The sequence below is a fragment of the Fusarium redolens genome (genome assembly GCF_020744475.1).
Source record: "Fusarium redolens strain MPI-CAGE-AT-0023 chromosome Unknown BKA55scaffold_3, whole genome shotgun sequence".
NCBI classification, from domain to species: domain Eukaryota; kingdom Fungi; phylum Ascomycota; class Sordariomycetes; order Hypocreales; family Nectriaceae; genus Fusarium; species Fusarium redolens.
Window position 1 is genome coordinate 141537 of NW_025763666.1, and position 19466 is coordinate 161002.

At 49.0% G+C, this 19466-nt stretch overlaps 5 protein-coding genes across 5 annotated transcripts; 4 read left to right on the forward strand and 1 right to left on the reverse strand.

The window, feature by feature from the left end:
• Nucleotides 1-11: 11 nt before the first annotated feature.
• Nucleotides 12-2237, reverse strand: BKA55DRAFT_556870 (uncharacterized protein). The gene is made up of 2 exons (XM_046191740.1): nucleotides 1927-2237; nucleotides 12-1853 (listed from the first exon to the last, which is right to left on the reverse strand). The coding sequence occupies exons 1-2, from the start codon at nucleotides 1940-1942 to the stop codon at nucleotides 178-180; spliced, it is 1692 nt and encodes a 563-aa protein (XP_046053464.1). The 5' UTR covers nucleotides 1943-2237; the 3' UTR covers nucleotides 12-177.
• A 79-nt stretch (nucleotides 2238-2316) lies between these two features.
• On the forward strand, nucleotides 2317-3628 carry BKA55DRAFT_556872 (uncharacterized protein). The gene is made up of 5 exons (XM_046191741.1): nucleotides 2317-2512; nucleotides 2573-2899; nucleotides 2955-3080; nucleotides 3130-3174; nucleotides 3232-3628. Exons 1-5 carry the CDS (start codon nucleotides 2510-2512, stop codon nucleotides 3238-3240), a joined length of 510 nt encoding a protein of 169 aa, XP_046053465.1. The 5' UTR covers nucleotides 2317-2509; the 3' UTR covers nucleotides 3241-3628.
• Nucleotides 3629-5266: 1638 nt separating this feature from the next.
• On the forward strand, nucleotides 5267-7906 carry BKA55DRAFT_534696 (uncharacterized protein; the record flags this gene model as incomplete). Its single annotated transcript, XM_046189617.1, has 5 exons — nucleotides 5267-5473; nucleotides 5533-5571; nucleotides 5704-6015; nucleotides 6112-6813; nucleotides 6863-7906. The coding sequence occupies 5 exons, from the start codon at nucleotides 5267-5269 to the stop codon at nucleotides 7904-7906; spliced, it is 2304 nt and encodes a 767-aa protein (XP_046053466.1).
• Nucleotides 7907-8966: 1060 nt separating this feature from the next.
• BKA55DRAFT_734102 (CRAL-TRIO domain-containing protein) lies at nucleotides 8967-10847 on the forward strand. The gene is made up of 2 exons (XM_046201250.1): nucleotides 8967-9813; nucleotides 9864-10847. Exons 1-2 carry the CDS (start codon nucleotides 9314-9316, stop codon nucleotides 10657-10659), a joined length of 1296 nt encoding a protein of 431 aa, XP_046053467.1. The 5' UTR covers nucleotides 8967-9313; the 3' UTR covers nucleotides 10660-10847.
• A 3655-nt stretch (nucleotides 10848-14502) lies between these two features.
• Nucleotides 14503-16966, forward strand: BKA55DRAFT_503161 (uncharacterized protein; the record flags this gene model as incomplete). Its single annotated transcript, XM_046186980.1, has 3 exons — nucleotides 14503-15652; nucleotides 15699-16081; nucleotides 16139-16966. The coding sequence occupies 3 exons, from the start codon at nucleotides 14503-14505 to the stop codon at nucleotides 16964-16966; spliced, it is 2361 nt and encodes a 786-aa protein (XP_046053468.1).
• Between the last annotated feature and the right edge of the window lie 2500 nt (nucleotides 16967-19466).

Here is a 19466-nt window from a genome sequence, read left to right on the forward strand (position 1 = left end):
AACATTTAATTGTGTAATTAACGTTTTATTGATTGAGTTACATGTCATGCTCTCTCCCTACGCCTGACCGCCCTGCCATGCAATGCCATGCTCCTGTCCGTTTTTATTCATCAAATCATCTAGCACCATTCCCAGGTGGCCATATACTTCTAGTAAAGTTTTCCCCAGTTGCTTTCTTTACTCCAGAACACCCTCGGCAGTGGGCAGAGGAATGGCTCGGTACAGGAGAATGAGAGCAGAGTGAGACTCACCACCACCGGCGAGAGTCGCAATCTTCTCAGCTTCAACTTCTGAAACCTTGTCGTCGTTGAACCACCACCACTTGCCGTCCTCCTCGCCCTTCTTGCCAGTCTTGGGGTCAACAGGTGCAGACTTCTTGACATATGAGGTATAGTGACCGCTATCGGCGCTGGCACCTTGATGTGTCACGACACCTCGAAGCTCGTACAGACCAGACTGGTTGGCGCCATCATCGTTTCGCAGCTCGGGGTTGATCAGAGCGTTGAGCTCCTTTTTGGCTTCAAGAATGGAAGTATTTCTCTCGGCCTCGATGTCGGCGTCCGTCTTGTATGTCTCGCCCTCCTCACCCATGACAACGTCGCCATCTGCTGACTTGCCCTCCTTCTTCTCGGCTTCCTTCTTCTCCTTCTCGGTGGGAAGACCAGCGCCGCCTGGGATATCGCCGACGTCCTGATCGTGAGTCTTCTTACGTCGCTTACGGGCCCGTTCGATATCCTCTTCATCCTTGCGAATCTCGCGAACCTTGTCGCGCACGGGAATAAGAGCCTTCTTCAATTCGTCGGAGCAGAATTCAACAATATCAAGCTCCATGGGGAAAGTCACCTTTCGCATGATCTTGGCCTTCTTCTGAGTCTCCCGCTTCCAGAAAAAGCGCACAAAGTGCACTGTCAGGTACTTGGGAGCACGAGAGATCTTGGAAGTCTTGGTGTAGACGGCATCGCGACCTAGGACTTCTGACTGCTTCTCAAGCTTCTCTTTCAGCGCGGCGGCAATGCCATCTCGCAGATGGTTCGTTGAGCTATCGATGTGGCAGTTGAGTTTGGCGAAGCTCTCCTTGTTAATGATGGGCTGTTCGCCGGCATTGCGCGCCTCTTCCTCATCACACTCCATTACCGAGCTGAACTCGCCAGACATGTACTTCTGCACGAAGGAGGTCTCAGGGGTGTTTTCACTCTTGATGCGAAGCTTCTGGTTAAGTTGCTGCACGATCTGCGACCAAGCCTCCTCTGCATCCTGCTGAGCAAAGCCTTGTCCTGTCTTAGACTTTTCCGCAAACTGGGGGAATACCACTCGCAGAGCGTTCAGGAAGTTCATGGGAGGGAAGGAGTCCTGTGTTTCTCCCATTTTCTTGTACAAGTTCGAGAGTTGAGATGCCAAGTCCATGTTCGTGCCTGTCATCATAAAGCTGCTGGCGTTGCCGTCGGGCTGGTACGTGTTGAGCGCCTCCTGAAGCTCTGGAATCAGACGCAGAGTCTGGAGGGTCGAGTTGAGATAGCATGTATTTCCAAGGTTAATCAGGCCAGCAGGTGTCGCACCGACTTGTTGAGCCTGCTCAGCCTCTGTCATATCCTCGACAAACTTGATCGCCTCCTTTGGTCGGACAAGGGCGTCGCCACCAGCGCTTGGAGTACCCATCATCATGATGACCTGACCGTTCTTCAAGCCGAGTTTACTCATATCGGCATCATCTTTGAGTTGACCACCCTTGATCAAAATCTTCTGGCGTTCGGGTTCGACGTTGGTCAGGCTGAACATTTGGAGTTTGAAGTCCTCGCCAGTAGAGTTGGGGTCGATCTCGACATTATGTTTCTTGCCTTGGTGTTTCACCACGACTGTGATCGGTTAGTACGTTTGTTCGCAACTGGATAGAGACCATGTAACCACGGGTAGAGGAAAATCACTGACCTGATATGGACGACATGGTTTGGGTCTATCGGAGCTCAAGCGTCGAAGGAGGGGTGCAGTAAGATGAGGATGAGTCTGCCAAGGCACTGGATGCCGTCTATTCGGTTCTTTTTGGCAAAAGAAGGATCTAAAAGGACAATACAGCAGCAGAAGGAAAAGAAAACGTCTTGAGTCAGCGTCCCTTTGCTCAAGGTCGATGTTTGCAAGGCGTGGAAGATGCTAGAGGTGCGTCACCAAGTGGTACCTGGACGAAGGCGAAATGATAGTGGGGAAAGCGGTGTAGCTTCCGCGGGGGCAACCAGAGAGTAAAGCTGTGGCTGTGATATTATGAAGCCACAGAGAGCTCTTGAGGCTCAAGCTTTACACGTGAACCTCCCCCAAGTTTCCCCATCATCGCCCCACCTAAAGACACGGGAGACGTCAGGTCTGGCGACGCCTCACTAACTACTGCGCCTCACCTCGCCGAAGCTCCAACCTCCAACGTCAACGTCGACCGACCCCGCCGAGCTCCGTATTCACTGTCGACATCTTGATTCGTGCTATCTCCAGCTGATTGAGGACGTCTGGGGACGTATTTGCTGCCATGGTACATACTCAATGATATCTCACGATCCAGACCGCAAGCTGACAGCTATCCCCCGCTTAGTCTCAATCCCTCCGACCCTACCTGCAATGCGTACGCAGCAGCTTGACCGCCGCGCTCACCCTCTCCAACTTTGCTTCCCAAACCGCCGAGCGACATAACGTCCCAGAGATCGAGGCCCAGACATCCCCCGAGGTCCTGCTGCAGCCCTTGACCATTGCGCGCAACGAGAACGAGCGTGTCTTGATTGAGCCCAGCATCAACTCCGTCCGTATCAGCATCAAGATCAAGCAAGCCGATGAGATTGAGCATATCCTGGTCCATAAGTTTACAAGATTCTTGACGCAACGTGCGGAGTCCTTCTTCATTCTGCGGAGGAAACCTATCAAGGTCGGTCACTGGTCATGCGATACCATTGAGCTACCCCTGACTGACGTCGTTGTAGGGTTATGACATTTCTTTCCTGATAACAAACTTCCACACTGAGGAAATGCTGAAGCACAAGCTTGTCGACTTTATTATTCAGTTTATGGAAGAGGTTGACAAGGAGATCTCTGAGATGAAGCTATTTGTAAGAATCAGACTGTAATCTTAAGCCACTCCGCGCTAACTTGTCGCAGTTGAACGCTCGAGCACGATTCGTGGCCGAATCTTTCCTTACACCTGTAAGAATAACCCAATCGCTATTGTCATGACCTATGAGATGATGCTGATCTTCGCAGTTTGACTGAACCCCTCAGCTGGTTTGAGGCTCGGAGTTTGCTTGGGAGTGTCGGTTGTCGCAATGTTTCTGTGACCAGGCAAAAGGTATCTACCATCCATGATAGCGTTGACCTGCAGAGGCTCTGACAGGCGAGCCTCATGTTGTGGCAAGGAAGGAGGTTCAAGATAACGACATTAGACAAACTTTGCCGACCATACCGAATTGAAATGCTGTTCTTACTTGAATTGAAGCCTCTATTGCATCTGACAATGCTATCTTTGAGATAGAGGCTATGGTGTAGTACCAAAATGGGTAAGGTGATCAGGAAGGAGGCATAATCGTGATTGCCTCATGTCGACACTGGGTCTTTACGTAAGACATCAACACGTTCTTAAACCAACTACCATTGTCTCATCATTCATAATTCATCAATTATCATTTTTTTTATCGTAACTATATTCATCATTATCCTTATTCTATTAGTTACTGGTCACTGCTGAACTCGATTCTTACAATAGTAAGTATCACTGTCAATCACTTGCAAAGAACTGCCTCCAATACCTCCTTTCTATCGTACACTGCATTCAGCCTCTTCTCTTCTGCTGCTTTAGACACCTGCCCAGCACTGTCAGGCTAAAGCAATCTCGCACAAATCTTCTTCTTGGAGACAATTGCTTGACGCTATTGCTGCTTTGTTGCTAAGCAACTTTCACTTGATCCTCAACAACATTCAACCACAAGTGCCTATTACACTGTTTCAAGCTTGACAACGCTAACAAGTCAAGCTTGCACTCTTATCTCTTTGAATCAGTCACTGAGATTCTTCTGCCTTCTCCTTGTGCCTTCTGCTTTTTGCAATTGGCATTGTTTCTTTCCTTTCATCCTCCAAACCCTGGCCACTCTTCAACCTTGATCATTTGGGTCGTTCCGCTCTCGACGACACTATTAACTCAGACCATCTTGAAACCTTACAAGATAGTCTATTGACCAAGATTTGTATCCTGTACATTGCTTCTTGAAGCAGGGAGACTTTCTATCCGTCCATTCTTCAACCTTCATCCTTTCAATCCCGACTTCTCGCTCAACGCTTGCACTCGACAACGCTAATCATCTAGAAAGCCCAAAGCTAGCCTCTCGATACTCGGAAGGCATTTCCTTATCTTCTTGCCCACGTCCTTACGCACGCCATACCCGAGCCTTGCGAACCGCGAGCCCCAAGACCCGAACAGTCACGCGCGCGTCCTGAACGCAACTTTCTGATTGCGCCGGCGTTACTCTTTCAGTAGCCTCTCCAGCTTCACACCGTCGCCATCATCAGCGGGGGTGTTGCCATTCCGTAAGTACTTTTCAGTCACTCGCACTCCCTGAAAGCTGTCGACAACATAAGCAGCTGCAAACACCTTGACTCCGTTATTCTCACCAGCTTTTGCCTGTATTTCACCTCAAATTTGACTCATGTCTTTGAAACAACAAGACTGAGTGTCTGGGAAGCTCAAAAGATCACGTGCACTCCTCAGGCGCACCCATCGTCTCGAGCGCTTGCAAACATTTCCTCTCCATTCTTTTCCTAAACTTGTACCTGCATTTAATTCTTGGTTTGATACACTAACAGCGAACTTCAAGAAAAGTTTCTATCATCACGTGTGCCCTCATCCGTTCTACCATAATCTCCCAACACTCCCCTGATCTCTTCCTCTTTTCTCTTTCATTTCACCAACAGCTTCGGGCGCCTGAGCTTCTACCATCTTCTTTGATCTTCAAATTGTCTCAAAGTCAAGCGACTTTGAAGTTACCAAGTTCAGAAATACAGTTGCCCTTCCCAAGTTGTCCCTTGCCGTACCAGAAATACATTGGCACAAAGTTTCGACTGGTAAGTTTCTCCCGCACCCGGACTCGATACCTCCAACAAGGGACCTCTATCTAGAGTATTGCAGTTTAACATCTATTCGTTGAAAAATGGTTTGGTCAATGCCGTTAATTTCACGACTGACAACTCCTTCAAGTCAAACCAACTCCGATCACTTCTGGGCCAGCCCGATTGCTCTGTGCTCCCGATGGCTCAAGGAGACTCCGCGGCCCAACGCCTTAGGCCGCCTACTTCCAACCCGCATTTCAATCTTCCTTCTTTTCATCCTCATCCTCAGACTCGCCGTCCCCAAGGTACAGACGGCGGACACCAACCTGAGGCCGCTTCACATGTGATTTCCAACTCGAATTCTTGGGTCCCATCAGCCCAGCAGGCTCTTAACAATGCTCTTCAGGTAAGTGCCAGAGACTCCCAGTGATATGGTGTCTCAACCACCCACTAACTCTTGGACAGGCTAGCGGATATGCTGGTGCTCAGCCTGGCATGACTACGGTAACGGCGCTTCCTGCACCGTACGCTGGCCTTTCTGGACCTCCCATGGCACCGCCCAATAGCCCCTCGGACGGCGTTGCTCATGCAAGCTACTTGGTCATGCCATACGCCCCCGATGCTCCGGCCCCTTAGATGGGAGGCCACATCCAAGGCAATGGCATAAACATGGCCGCTGAGACAGTTAACGGTGCAGCCAGCGATACAATCGATGGTATGGTCAACAATGCTGCTGTTCTTTCAATAACTGGGCATGTTTCCCACAGCATGGCCAATGGTGCTACGCCTTCGTCCGCCAATAGCCCTGGGCATGTTATCGTAAATGGATCGGCGAATGCTGCTACAACAAACGAGGCTTCTCAAGGCAATCATCTTGCAAACAGCAACACTGGAGAATTTGGTGGCTCAGGGCTTGGCAATCGTCTTCCCCATGGCACACAGCTTTTTGTAAGTCTTAGCTTATCCTGTTTGATGTAATGATGAGATACATGAAGTCTTATGGCAAATCTACTTCAAGACCCATCCTAACCTTTGCAACTTTAGGCTACCCAGCATACTCAGAGCGCCAACTCTGGCAGTGCAGGACAGACTGGCCTCATGTCTCCTCCCCATGGCCACTCATCGGCATCTCAGCCGGCCAGCCAACATTCTGCTCGCTCCGGCCCTGCTACTGGAGGCCAGCAGTTCTACACGCCTATTGGGGTCTCGCAGACCAATGCTTACAACCCCAGCTTGCCTCAGAGTGTCTCCTACAATTCGGGTCTTTCTCTTGCGAGCCCCAGTCACACTCCGCACCACTACAGCGGACATCGCATGAGTGCTTCACAGTCTACTCCCAACTCGGGACCTAGCCAGCATATGACAGAGCCGCGAAACTACGCGCCACGTTCATCTGCCCATGGTATCAGCAGCTTGCCTCCTCCTCGATTTAACTTGGGTTTGCAGACTATTCCTATGACACATGAATCCGCCCCCCAGGACCCTTTTGGTAGTCCCGAACGTGCTGAGCCTACTGCATTGATTCCGTTCCCGAATCTGCCTCCGCCTGCTGTGCAGCAGGCCATGCTCGCCGCCCCTATGGCTGGGCACTTCGCCAGCAACATGTCCCCTGAGCTTTCAAAGTTGATAGATACCTCTTCAGGCCTTCCCACCTTTGAGACTGCGATGAACCCTGAGTTCTTTCCTTTTGTGAGCGGCCCTGGCTCAGCCAAAGCCTCTGCTGCCGGCGTTGTTCGTCTTAAGAACGTGAGTACCTGGTTAGCATCCTTACATTTGACTTTTCTGATTTCGTTAGATACCCTTCTCAATCAAGCGCGCCGAAGTTGTGGCCTTTATTGGTCGCAACAGCCGCATGTTGGCCGACGTCAATGAGCCAGTCCACATCATAATGGATCGGGCAACGTCCAAGACCATGGACGCATTCGTCGAGTTTGTGAGCATGGAGGACGCAATGCGCTGTGCTGAAAAGCACCACCAGCACGCTCAAGCTGGCCGTGTGAGCCGTCTTGGTGAACGCTCGATTGAGGTTGAGCTGTCGAGCCAATCTGCTCTTATGCAGGATCTCTTCCCTCTTGCTCACGGCGTGTTTTGGGATGGCGCAACTCCGAAGGTACTTCCCAACAACTATCAAGAGCCTTGGGAGAACTTCAAAGGCTTTATCTCCCCTGAAGAAATGGTCATGCTCGTCAAGCATGTTGAAGTCCCTCATCGATCTCCATTTTCCAAGGAGTGCCCCCAGCGCCCCTACGAGTGTCTCATTAGCACTCTGCGCAAATTCCCCTGGTATGCCGCTGACCACATCACCATCTCTCAGCGTGGTGCGATGTACAAGGCGACCATCAAGCTCCTTCGTTTGCTCAGCAGATCAGTTTCGCAGCAGGATGATCCTATCAACCTCACTTCGCAGCTTTTTCAGCGAGTTGTTCAGACTGCGATGCAGTGCAATGGCTTTACCGCCCTTCAGAAGGATAACATTGCCTTCATGGTTCAGATGATCCCTGTGGAGCAGCAGCGCCGTCACAACCAGCCGGCCAACGCCAATTGCTGGGCTCACCAGTACGCCATCACGCGTAAGCCCGACGCTCCTCTCGACCTTGTTGACTGGTACATTCGTCAAATCCGTGAGCAGAGTACTCGTGATGTCCTGGTCCGCCCTATTCATGAGCGTACTGTTATTCAGGAAACACTCAAGGAGACTGATGAATACTGGGGTTATTTTTTCAACGAGGTCAACTACATCCAGGGTCCTCAGTTTGATCAAATGACTCTGGGACAGTGTGCCTACCTCGAGCTTTCAGCTATCGAAAGAATCCTTGGCCGTGCTCTCGGCTACAACTGAACAAACAACTAGCAGCACCGTTCTTGCTTCTGCTTCGGTGCCCTAATACCAACTTGGTTTGCTCCTTGACTTTGCACATCACAATTCGGCCACCCGATTTATTCTTTTGAGACGGCCCTGTGAGGCTACTCATTTCGCTTCTTTTGTGTTTCATTTTCGGACTGCACCTTGCATCTCAGCATCTCACTGGACTACGTCACCAGTGATCTTTGGCCATCTTTATCCACACCCAAGACCCCCTAGCTACTTCTTCGGCAATATTTGGTACTCAGCTTTTGGTTGACTTACTCGGGGCCAAGGCTAGAGGACCAAAAAAGACTGGAGGAAGCAAACTTGTGGCGCACTAATATGCAGGATTTAATTCGGGAGTGAGGACTGATGCCAGCTGAGGGTTATACAGAGGACGCTAACATGGTTTGGAGTTTAAGGGACATTGCTTGTACTTTTGGGTCATTCTAGGTTTCTAGTGGCTATATAAAAAACAAAAAACAAAAAATGCAGGAAAAAAAAATGCCGGTTTGATAACTTGTGATGTTTCTGATGCAGTACTATGATGTTGACTGGGTTGATGGTTCATATTGATTGTACAGTGTACGTACAGCAATGTTGTGCTCCGCCTGTTTCACATTTTGCAACACCTTTTCGAAAGATAATTCTCATTGTTGTCCGGAATATACTTCCGAAACGGCTTATCAACGGTTACATTTTGTCACTTATCATGTTTTGAATCTACTCTGCCGTTTATGGGCTTAAGCAGGGCGTGTGCATAAGGCTTGATTGAGAATGGATCAATTGATTAATGCAGCCCTGAAAAGCTGCATGTTTATTCAGGTCCAGGCGTAGAAGATGCCCCTTAGTTAGTGCTGGAATTATAGCGAGAAACCTCTAGAAAACCACCAAGCTCCACGTGGATAACTTTATTTATCAGCCAATGAGAAGGTGCACCCGAGTGCTGTAACGGCATTCATCTCCACTTGCCGAAACGGCAGGGCGTTTCCCGCCCTTGGCCCACGGACACTAAGGTAGGATCAGCCGTCACCTCTGTCTCCCTTAATAATATGGTACCTACAGGAAGTTAGGTATAGGTATTACTCCGTCTTCCATTCACCTGATAGTCCGTGTTCCCTTCTTGAACGGACAAACAGCATCAGTCGAATTGGATTCGTCCAAACGAGTTTCACTTTCCCGTGTTTGTTTGCCCTTTATTATTGTACTCCCATCTTAGGTTCCCGCTCCCGTCTCGCTCGGCAGGGTCAAAACAAACCATTTCAGGAGCCGCGTCAGACAAGACTCGTCAAGTCAACACGGACAAGTTGAACACAAAAAGGCCTGTCGATCCCCCCACGATTTCCATCACTTGACTCATCTCATCATCTTTCCCACCTTCATATAACGTCAACCACTATCATGGCTGCCGAACAGGATAAGACCGTTCCCGCAGAGAAGCCTGCAGCTCCCTCTGAGCCCACCGCTGAGGCGCCTGCAACGGTCGTTGATGAGAAGCCTATTCAAGATGAGTCCAAAACTGAGGTTTCTGCTCCCGAATCGCCTCTTACCAAGCTTAATGCTCGCCTTGATGATATTTTCACCGAGACACTTCACAAGGAGATGTGGGGTGTTCAGCTCTCCAACATTGACCACGTCCCAACAAAAGTCGTCCTGCAGAAGTTTCTCCGCGCCAACAATGATGACCCCGTGGCAGCTGAGAAGCAGTTCACTCAGGCCCTTGAGTGGCGCAAGAAGATGAACCCTACCGCACTCGTCACTCAGACTTTCGACAAGAGCAAGTTTGGGGACTTGGGCTTTGTCACTGTTCACAAGGGAGAGAATGGCAAAGAGACCATCATCACCTGGAACATCTACGGTGCTGTCAAGAACAACAAGGCCACTTTCGGCAATGTAGAGGAGTGAGTTCTACCTCGGTTTACGCGGAACAGTTTCACTAACTCTGCACCAGGTTCATCAAGTGGCGCGCTGCCATCATGGAGCTCAGCGTTCAGAAGCTCAAGCTCGACCAAGTCACTGAGCCCATTCCCGAGGGAGGCGAGGATCCTTATCAGATGATCCAAGTTCACGACTACCTCAATGTCAGCTTCTTCCGCATGGACCCCGCCGTCAAGGCCGCCAGCAAGGAGACAATCTCCGTCTTCTCAATGGCTTATCCGGAGCTGCTCGCGCACAAGTACTTTGTCAATGTTCCCGCCATTATGGGATGGATGTTTGGCGCGATGAAGCTCTTCCTTGCGCCCGCTACCCTCCGCAAATTCCACCCCATGACCTCTGGCACTACACTGGCCACTGAGCTGAAGGGTATCGTTTCAACCCTGCCCAAGGAATATGGTGGTCAAGGACCTAGTGTCAAGGAGGGCATGTCTGTCTCGTTGACTGAGGCTGGTGAGACCAAGGCTGAACCTTCACCTGCTGCGGTCCCCGAACAAACTGCTGGTGCCGACTCTGCCACTGCTGAGAAGACTGCCGTAGCTCCCGAGTCGGCTCCCGCTGGTGAGAAGATCCTCACTGCTGAGCCTATCGTGCCCCCCGCCGCTGCTCCGTCTCCTGCTGCAGAGGCTGTCCCAGCCCCAATTCCAGCTCCTGTAGAGGCAGCCAAGGCCGAGACTGCTGAGCAGGCTGTCGAGCAAGCTGGAGAGAAGCCCATCGAGGAGGCCCTGGAGAAGCTGTCCGTCAACCCAGCTGAGTCTGAGAAGAAGGAGACTCTTGCTACCGATGCTGAGAAGAAGGAGACGGCTGCCTGAGCAGTATTGTGTGCGAGAAAAAAGGTGCGAAGGAGAGAGTGAAGGATACCAAGAAACCGTGTGATTTCATACCATAAACAATACCCCATTCAGTTGTGAGGAGCGCACCAGAGGTGAAAATCACTGCCTAGAGATGTTATAGTTCTAAAATAGACTGAGATTAAGAATCGAGATGCTAGTTTTGTCTGAATAACCGGATATGTCGTGTTGTGATGTCTTGTGTGGCTGTACCCTAGAGTCATGATGTAGAGAGGGGACCTGAAAAGTGACGCGTTTGCTGATGGGTTGTGACGATGCTAGGATGATTAGACTGTATACATTTCCATCGTGTGTTTGTGACGGTTGCGGTATAAATGACCAATGATAGACGGTTAATACAATTGAGGAATCGTTTGGTGTTGATAAGAGGGAGTGAGTGACCTTTCAACCAGGGAGTGTTCGACTTGGTAATGAAAGTGGACACAACTCTCGACTATCGGCTCTCTTTGCGTGTTCCAAATACCTCTGGAGGGATATATAATTTGAAGTCAAAGGTCAAACAAAATTTTGTGTTTTGGGTTTTGTCAAGGAATGTCTTTCACTTCACGTGGTTAACAACTGATAACCTCAGTCATGGTCTTTGTAGCATTCGGTTCATCGCTGACGCATCAGAAACATACACTATCTGTGAAGACGAGTTCAAGTTAAGCGATATACACCGATACAGGAAGATTAAACCACTGGAAGGGAAGTCAACAGTGGGCGTAAACGAGAACGAGCGGCGTTAGTGGAGAGGCTGGCCTTGATCCCCGTAACTGCACCGGCCGCGATGACACGTCACTTTCGATGGAACTTCGACATCACCAAATTTATAGAAGGATAACCGTAAGTATTTCCATGGGGAAGCTCATCTACGAGAGAATGGGACAGGGAATGAATTGTATATCACAACAGAAATTCTAAGAGACCATTCTGCTGCCGAGGTTGGCACTGGTGTCGATATGTGCACCAGCCTTACTAGCACGTTGCTCATCAGATAACGTGAATTGTCTTAGAATAACAGTGATTTACCCAAAAAATACCACTCAATGCATAATTTGTAGACGCCCTCCCTAATATTGTGCTAGCGAGAGAGAATGGCCCTGATGTAGAGATTGGATGCCCTTGTCCTGTTCAAGTGCATTCGCTCGCCTGGACCTTAACGATACAGCACTGCTGGGGGTGACTGTGGCTCGATTGGCAAGATCACAACTTCTAATTTGACTGGAGCCTTTAGATGCTGACAGAAAAATACTGCTTGTTGTACGAAGGACAGTCGAGATCAATGCGAGTAAGCTTCGGTAACGAATTGGTTCGATCATGTGTATGTACACATGCTGTGGTGATACGCCACTGTAGATGGTACATGGCACTGAACTGATGATACCGTAAAGAAGCATACCGAATCTAAATTTGTTAACATTTGTAGCAAACAGGAGTAACAAACTGCACGAGGCGGATAGAGACCAATGCGAGCCAGTCGTTCAGTGCACAGGTGCCAATGGTTCACGATATATCGAGAGGCACTTCTATTGATCATTATTGGCCGTATTAGTCAAGCTTTTTAATCACGCCCAACTCACCACGGGAATAGAAATAATATAAGCGGTTGGAATCTTGAGCAGAATGGATCGCTTGGTGGAGGATACTGGGCGCGGTGATGCTGGAGTTGCAGGGGAGGGATGAAGCCGGACTAGAACCCGTGATTTGGTGATCCTTCAGGTTACATGGGCCATATGCGTATTTTTTCGGCAAATGTTCACTTTGGAAAGGTTCAGATCAGTCGAAACATCACCGATACGATAAGAATACACGAATCTCCGGGATCGAGTGATAGGCTTTCTGTTTCTGCAAGGGAGTGTTATCCGGAACTAGGGAATCTTTGGTGCACGGCACTTCAGATGCAAGGTTGTGGACACAAATAGAGCGAAGTTGGCTTTGAAGGTTTTTCTTCAGTTCTGAAGATTAAATAGAATTTTCGGATTCAATGGGCAAACTGAGGTGTTGAACTCGCTCTTGTTTGGCGTGCAGTGTCGAAGTGTTTTGAGGTCCGTGAGAACCTCAGTACCCGCCCTTTTCGGAGTAACTCGCACGTTGGCCCCTGAACAGGGAACGCAACGTCACTCACGAGAATTTTCTAGAACATGAGACTTTTTGTATTTTTGGATTGAACACGAAACTCGAACTGATTCTGCGGCATTGAACAATCATATGAAGATCACGTCTGTGCTGAAACATGCCACCTCCGGTACTCGGTAGCCGAGATGCTGCTCAACGAGGCTTTGTGCGGTATACGGATATCGTCACTCTGAGATAACTCGACAACGGGCGATATATATACTCAAATTTTTGCATCGTCCGATTTGAATGAATACACTAGTTTGAATCGCTCGGATAAAGCGGTGGTATCTGAGTCAGATATCGTCAAGGCTGAAAGTGGCAAAGCAGTGAAAGACGAGATATCGAGATGGAGACCTGTAACTCGAGCAATATCAAGCGTGTATGCATGCCATCACAAAATAAACATGTGCATAGAATCAGGTGCAATTTTTCTAATTCCATGGATGCTTTGGCAGGTATCGTACCGTCATCGAAAATAAAAGTAGCCTCTTGAACCTCGGGTGGTCTGGTCTGTCAGTTTGGCCTTGGTCTAGGAGATTCGCGTTTGCCTCGAAATTGAGCCAGCCATGTTCATCCTCGCATCCAATTGTTGATTTTCTCCTCTTTTGCTCCCTACATCCCATCGAAGCGCTCACTCAGCCTTTTTTTCTGGGGGGCGAGCAAACTAAACTCAACTCAACTCCCTTCTCTTCCTTGCTCTCCCAGCCTCTTCCCTCTCTCACTCCATCTTACAACTACATCTGCACACATCGATACCATCTATCTATCTCTTGTTGTATCAAGAGTCTAGGTATTTGTGTATTACACTTGAGCACGAGACTTTTATTCTCCACTATTCGTCTCTATATCTCTCTCATCTCGTTTTTTTACCCTTCCTTCCTTCATCCCCCCTCCTTTCGTATCTCTCTATTTCTTTGACCCTCGTCACGTCCTGGCCACCCAATCCCACTTTTTTCCCTAAATCAACCAACAAAGAACGCGACGAGGTCCAAACGCAGCATCAACATCTATTGTTGAACTGCTTTCAAGACAATACAACACGACACAAGATATAATAACCCGATTATCTTTGCTTTATCTGTAAGTCTTTCTGATACCCTCTTTCTTCTTCATCAAAGAAGAGTGATTCACTTTTATTGAGTCTATTTTATTTGATCGCTCCCCTCTTCCTTTCCTCTATCAACATCACATCAACCTCCTGCCTTCACGTCTACTTGACACTCTCTCCGCATTCCCTTTCGGTCGCCGAATCGATCCTTCCTTCTCCTTTTCGGCTTTTACTACTCCTACACGGAAACTACCATAGTACGTACCAAGCATTAGCCTTGGACCTTACCTTCCTTTTCCTTGCCTGCCCTGGGCAAGTCTAAGGTTGGACCGGCGCGCGCGGGGGAAAGCACCACCCACTTGACTAGGTATTACTGTACCTGTCTAGTCGCCCACGCTCCTTCCCACTCCCATCTCCATCTCTGGGCGCGCCGCGTTTGCTTCTCACTTTCATTTAACTCTCTGCCTCACACTTTCTTCCTTCTACACACTAAACTTTTGTCAAACACAACGTCCTGACTTATTTTTCTCCTCAATTTACTCGTACCATTCATTTCTTCACTTTTTTTTATTAACATTTTGAATGACTTCTCGGTTCTAAACATTTCGCGTCAAACAGTCTATTACACTCTTCAGGCGAGCTTTGCCCCTGCCGAAATGGCACTCTTATTGTCCTCAGAGGGCACCTTTGAGGTCGGTACCACGGACGATTCTTCCTCCAATGTCGCGTCCGCGACTTCAACACCCCCTACTACCGTCGCCGATGAAGCCAGTCTTCACTCCGATTCTCCTAAACGCGACGTCGTTCACGTTGCACTCGACCCTGGCTCTCCCGAAGTCGCGCCTACTACATCCGAGCCCATCGAGCCTACAGAGACCGACAGCGCCGCCAATGCGCCGCCACCTACCCCAATTCGCTCTCGACGCAGCCGCGTTAGTGCCCCGGTTTACAATCTTGTTCAATTGAGTGGTACGGCCGGCCATGGAAAGCGACGCGCCAAAGGAGACATCGTTGCGGACCGACGACGAAGAAGAAAAACCATCTCCGGCCCAATCTTGGGCGATGACATGGAAAAGTCCAGTCGTACTCAGGGTGCAACTCCCGAAACCGTGCGCAGTGGTATCGACGCGCTGGGAGCTACACAGTCAGCAAGCAAGCTAGATTCCCCCCGCGCTCGTCGCCAGAAGATCGCGGAGGAGAGTAGCTCGAGCAGGCGTTCTTCGACGCGTCGGGCTAGTGTCTTTGCGCCTATCGCAGCTACACCCATTACCAAAAACTCAAAGGTTACCAAACGCAGTCGCAAATCGATGGAAAAGCCCTCGACGCCTATGTCACGCGAGCTCAGGCGTCTGCAGGACACTAAGGAATTTGCGCACATCGACGAGAAGCCTGTGGTTTTGAGTGTCTGGTCAAACGGAAAATTTGTTGACCCCAAGGCTGCTAGATCAGCCTCACGAAAGAAGGCTGAGCCCGAACAAGCTGCCGAGGAGCCCAAAGAAGCTGAAGCCGAGCCCGTGATCAACACCAGGAAGCGTCGGGTCAAGAAATATCTTGCTAAGGGTCTTTACGCTGGACAGGATGCTCCCATCGACATTTCTAAGGGGTTGAGCGTGGGAGAGAAGAAGGCTCTGGCTCAGCTGCCGGAACTTATTCCTAGCGGTCGCGTCAACAAGACAATGCCCTTGCCCATGTTTAACGGTCTGCGCACACTCATTGAAGGACGCGACTTCAAGCTTCCCTACCAGGTTTGCAACCCCCTTCCACCAGGTCAACCAAAGCCCGATGAATGGAAGAAAATGACAAAGAGTAAGTTTTGTGCCGAAATTGTAAGGCTAGCACTAACGTTGTCCAGATCGCTTCATTGGCGAATCCAAGGATTACTGGCGAAAGTCCCCCCACTTTCACGACTATTCATCGAAGTGCGTTTGCAAGCCCGAAGATGGCTGTGGCGAGAGCTGCCAAAACCGAATTATGCTTTACGAATGTGATGAGCAAAATTGCAACGCGGGCAAGCAGTATTGTACCAACCGTGCTTTTGCCACTCTCACCGCGCGCCGAAACAAGGGTGGAAAGTACCGAGTTGGTGTTGAGGTGATCAAAACCTCCGACCGTGGATATGGTGTCCGAAGCAACCGATGCTTCAGGCCCAACCAGATTATCATGGAGTACGCCGGAGAAATCATCACTGAAGATGAGTGTGAGCGACGCATGACCGAAGTGTACAAGGACAATGAGGTTAGTTTATAAGTCGTTTTGCGATTTTGATTGGACAATTCGGCTGACTCAGCAAAGTGCTACTATCTCATGAGCTTCGATCAAAATATGATCATCGACGCAACAACAGGAAGCATCGCGCGTTTCGTGAATCACAGCTGCAACCCAAATTGCAGAATGATTAAATGGATCGTTTCCGGACAGCCGCGAATGGCTCTGTTTGCGGGTGATAAGCCCATCATGACAGGTGATGAGCTGACATATGACTACAACTTTGACCCTTTCTCTGCCAAGAATGTGCAGAAATGTCTCTGCGGAGAACCCAACTGCCGTGGTGTTCTCGGACCTAAGCCTCGTGAAGTCAAGCAGCCCAAGACTGACCTCAAGAATGCCGTCAAGGGCGCTGTCAAGGCAGGCAAACGTAAGCTTAAGGAGCTTATCGGAGACGAGGGGGACGATGGCAAGAATGCAAAGAAGCGCAAGGTGCAGCCCGCGAAGGGAGTGAAGAGAGCCATTTCCAATGCCGGTTCTAAGATGGCCAAGGGCGCAGCAAATGCTCTCAAGAAGGGTGTTTCGACAGTGGCTTCGACAACCAGGAAGGCGGCTCTGGGCTCAAAGTCGCCGGCTAAGCGACGTGTCTCGACTGGAGCTCTCCTTAAGAAGACGACTACCAAACGAGTCATTCAGACATACTCGCGCACTCCACAGAGGCGGGCATCGGAGCGTGCATCGAGTGTCGGCCTTGTCTCTACAAGCCGAGCCAAGGGCTCTTCAGTGACCAAAGTGTCAACTAAGGTGACGAGGACAACATCCAGTCTCAGGAGGACATCATCACGAGTGGCCTCGCCACGACAGGCATTGGATATCTCACGCGATGGTGAGATTCGGGTGGTCGCAGACGATTAGGAATATCAGAGGGTTGACGACGTTGGGATGGGGATTTGTGCTTATTGATAAACGAGGCATTCTCGCAGACCTGGACTGCTCCATTGCATCATGAAACGAATCAAGAATAGGGGCAGGAGAAACGAATCGGGATAGGAACAGGAACAGGGGAGCGATAGGAAATCTGGGTGCTAATCTTGCTCTTTTCCCGCCATTATCTTCATTTTATTGCTTGTCTACGGGCGTCAGGGCGTACAAGGAGCCAAGGTTTGGCATTGTACAGTATCAGGGAACGGATGGATGGCTGGCCGGCTGTTGGAGGTCTGTAACCTTGCTTAGCTATCATTTATGCTTTACTGTTCAACACGTATTGTAATGATGTTTGGAAGTGTTTACCGGCTGTGTTCAGCACAATGTGTATTTCTCGTGATCAAAATGTGATGCGAGACATTGATCATCAAGGATCAGGGGTTATGCAACTGCATATCACAAGCACTGAATCAAACTTGATTGCACATTCATAACTACTCAGCCTGTGATGTCTTTGGTTGATGTTTGATGTTTGTAAATTGCAGGTTGATTGATACATAGACTCCTCAAGGCATTGCAAGGCGAAACAAGGCGTCAGAGCTAAACGTACTGCGCTAGGGCATGTTTGTTCTTATACTAAAGCTTGTAGCGCAGGATTGATGAGTCACAAATGCGCATTGCGCTTGTGAGCATTCGTTTGGCATTTTTCGTCCTAGGACGAGGAGTGCAAGGTAGAGTTGGGGGTTTGTTGTAGGCTTGGACGATCTCGAGTTGTGCAGTCTAAGAGGGGAGTGTCGATGCAGGTTTCTGGCGAGCTTCAGGTGTTTGACACAGACGGATGTCACGAATTGTCAATACATGAGCCCTAGGCGACACGATTGCGAATAAGAAGTGCTTCAAAAGGAAACTTGCTGTTTTCTAAAGGTCAAGATGCATACTCTCGTCGCTTATCACGCCGTGCGGGTAGGCTGGCTTCTACAGGCAATTCACACATTCACTTACAGCCATCCATCTATTCTCTCAGGGATGATCAAACGAGAGGCTATTCATTGACCGAGATTAAGAAAGTTCTGATCAAGAAATATAAACTCCATTAACTTATCTAGACAGATCTCTAATCATTAATTATAAAGACAAGAACTCCAAGTAAAACTCAACATTGAAGTTGTAATGGAGTAACATGGCTCAGCGTATCCTCTCCCCTGATCCCAAGAGCCGAAAGTAAGCCTATCGAGGCTGGAAGCTTACAGGTAGCCTATTAACCACAGAAAAGGAACCTTTTATTTACGTGTCATGCTCCTGAACCTACGGCCGCGATCGGCAACATGATATGATACTTCTTTTGTATGTTCTGATAATGTGATGCTGTTAGGTTCCCTTCCCTGTAAGAAGTTGACTAAGCCGCTCTGACCAACCACTGTCACCTCTCGAATATTACTCCAACCTCACTGAAGCCAGGCGCTGCGCTGAAGATTGGGTGTATCGCGACACGTTCAGGAGACTTCGCCTCGATTCAGGCCTGACTTTAGCCACGGCAGTCACATATTTATTAAGGGAAATCTGAGGATGTATGATCAAGATAAATATTTTTTCTATCAGCTTGCCAGTCCGGACAAATGAAAGGGCGTGCCAAATGAGACCGCCATGCATATTGCAGCATACATCTAGTCTAAAGAAGAAAACAGTAGGAGAAATAATACCGAATAAATGAAAGCCTGAAGTAGTAAATAAAGGTTCTAAGACACTCGAGAATAGAAATGAAAGCCAGAATAGAACAAGAGAAGAGAAACGCAAAGGTAACGAAGATACTGACATCCTACAACACCAGACCAGATGAACATCCGCCGGGATACTTGCAGGAACATGAAAGTATCAAGAAGAGAAATGAAAAATGAAAGAAGACAGTTACATATCCGCACTTAAACACCAAAGTGAGTGTGAAGATGACCGCCACCAGATCATCGCAAAAGAGAGTCATAAAAGACATAAAGACAATAAGGCGGTGCTCATACACCGCCATCAAGACGCCGCCTGTCTCCCTTGGACAATAGTACCAGGGGCATGTACTGTTTCCCATGATTTTGTCTAGACCGTCATGATGTACTGCTGCATAGCACAACATGCTGCTGTTGCTTTTGTGCCGTCCAGTTGGATATGCCTCCTATCTCAACTCGACTGGCAGACCGAGAAGCAATCCAAAATGTAGAGCTGTGAGATCGAAGTTGCTTCATGCTGGATCAAAGGCTCTCCAAAGCCATGCATCTCCATACTGATAGTGTATCTTTCAGCTTGTTTTCGAATGCATATAGTCGCATTATGGGTGCGATGCTTTCTGATTGAGGCGTGCCTTCTAAAAGATGTATCTACTTGTCTTGGCTTGTGGCTCGAAAGCGCTTGCATGTCTGAGGATTATAAAAAGCCTGGCAAGGCCAGTTCGTGCACTGTTTGTTGCTATTGAATGTGTTGTCGAAATGACAGTTATCGCATTCCC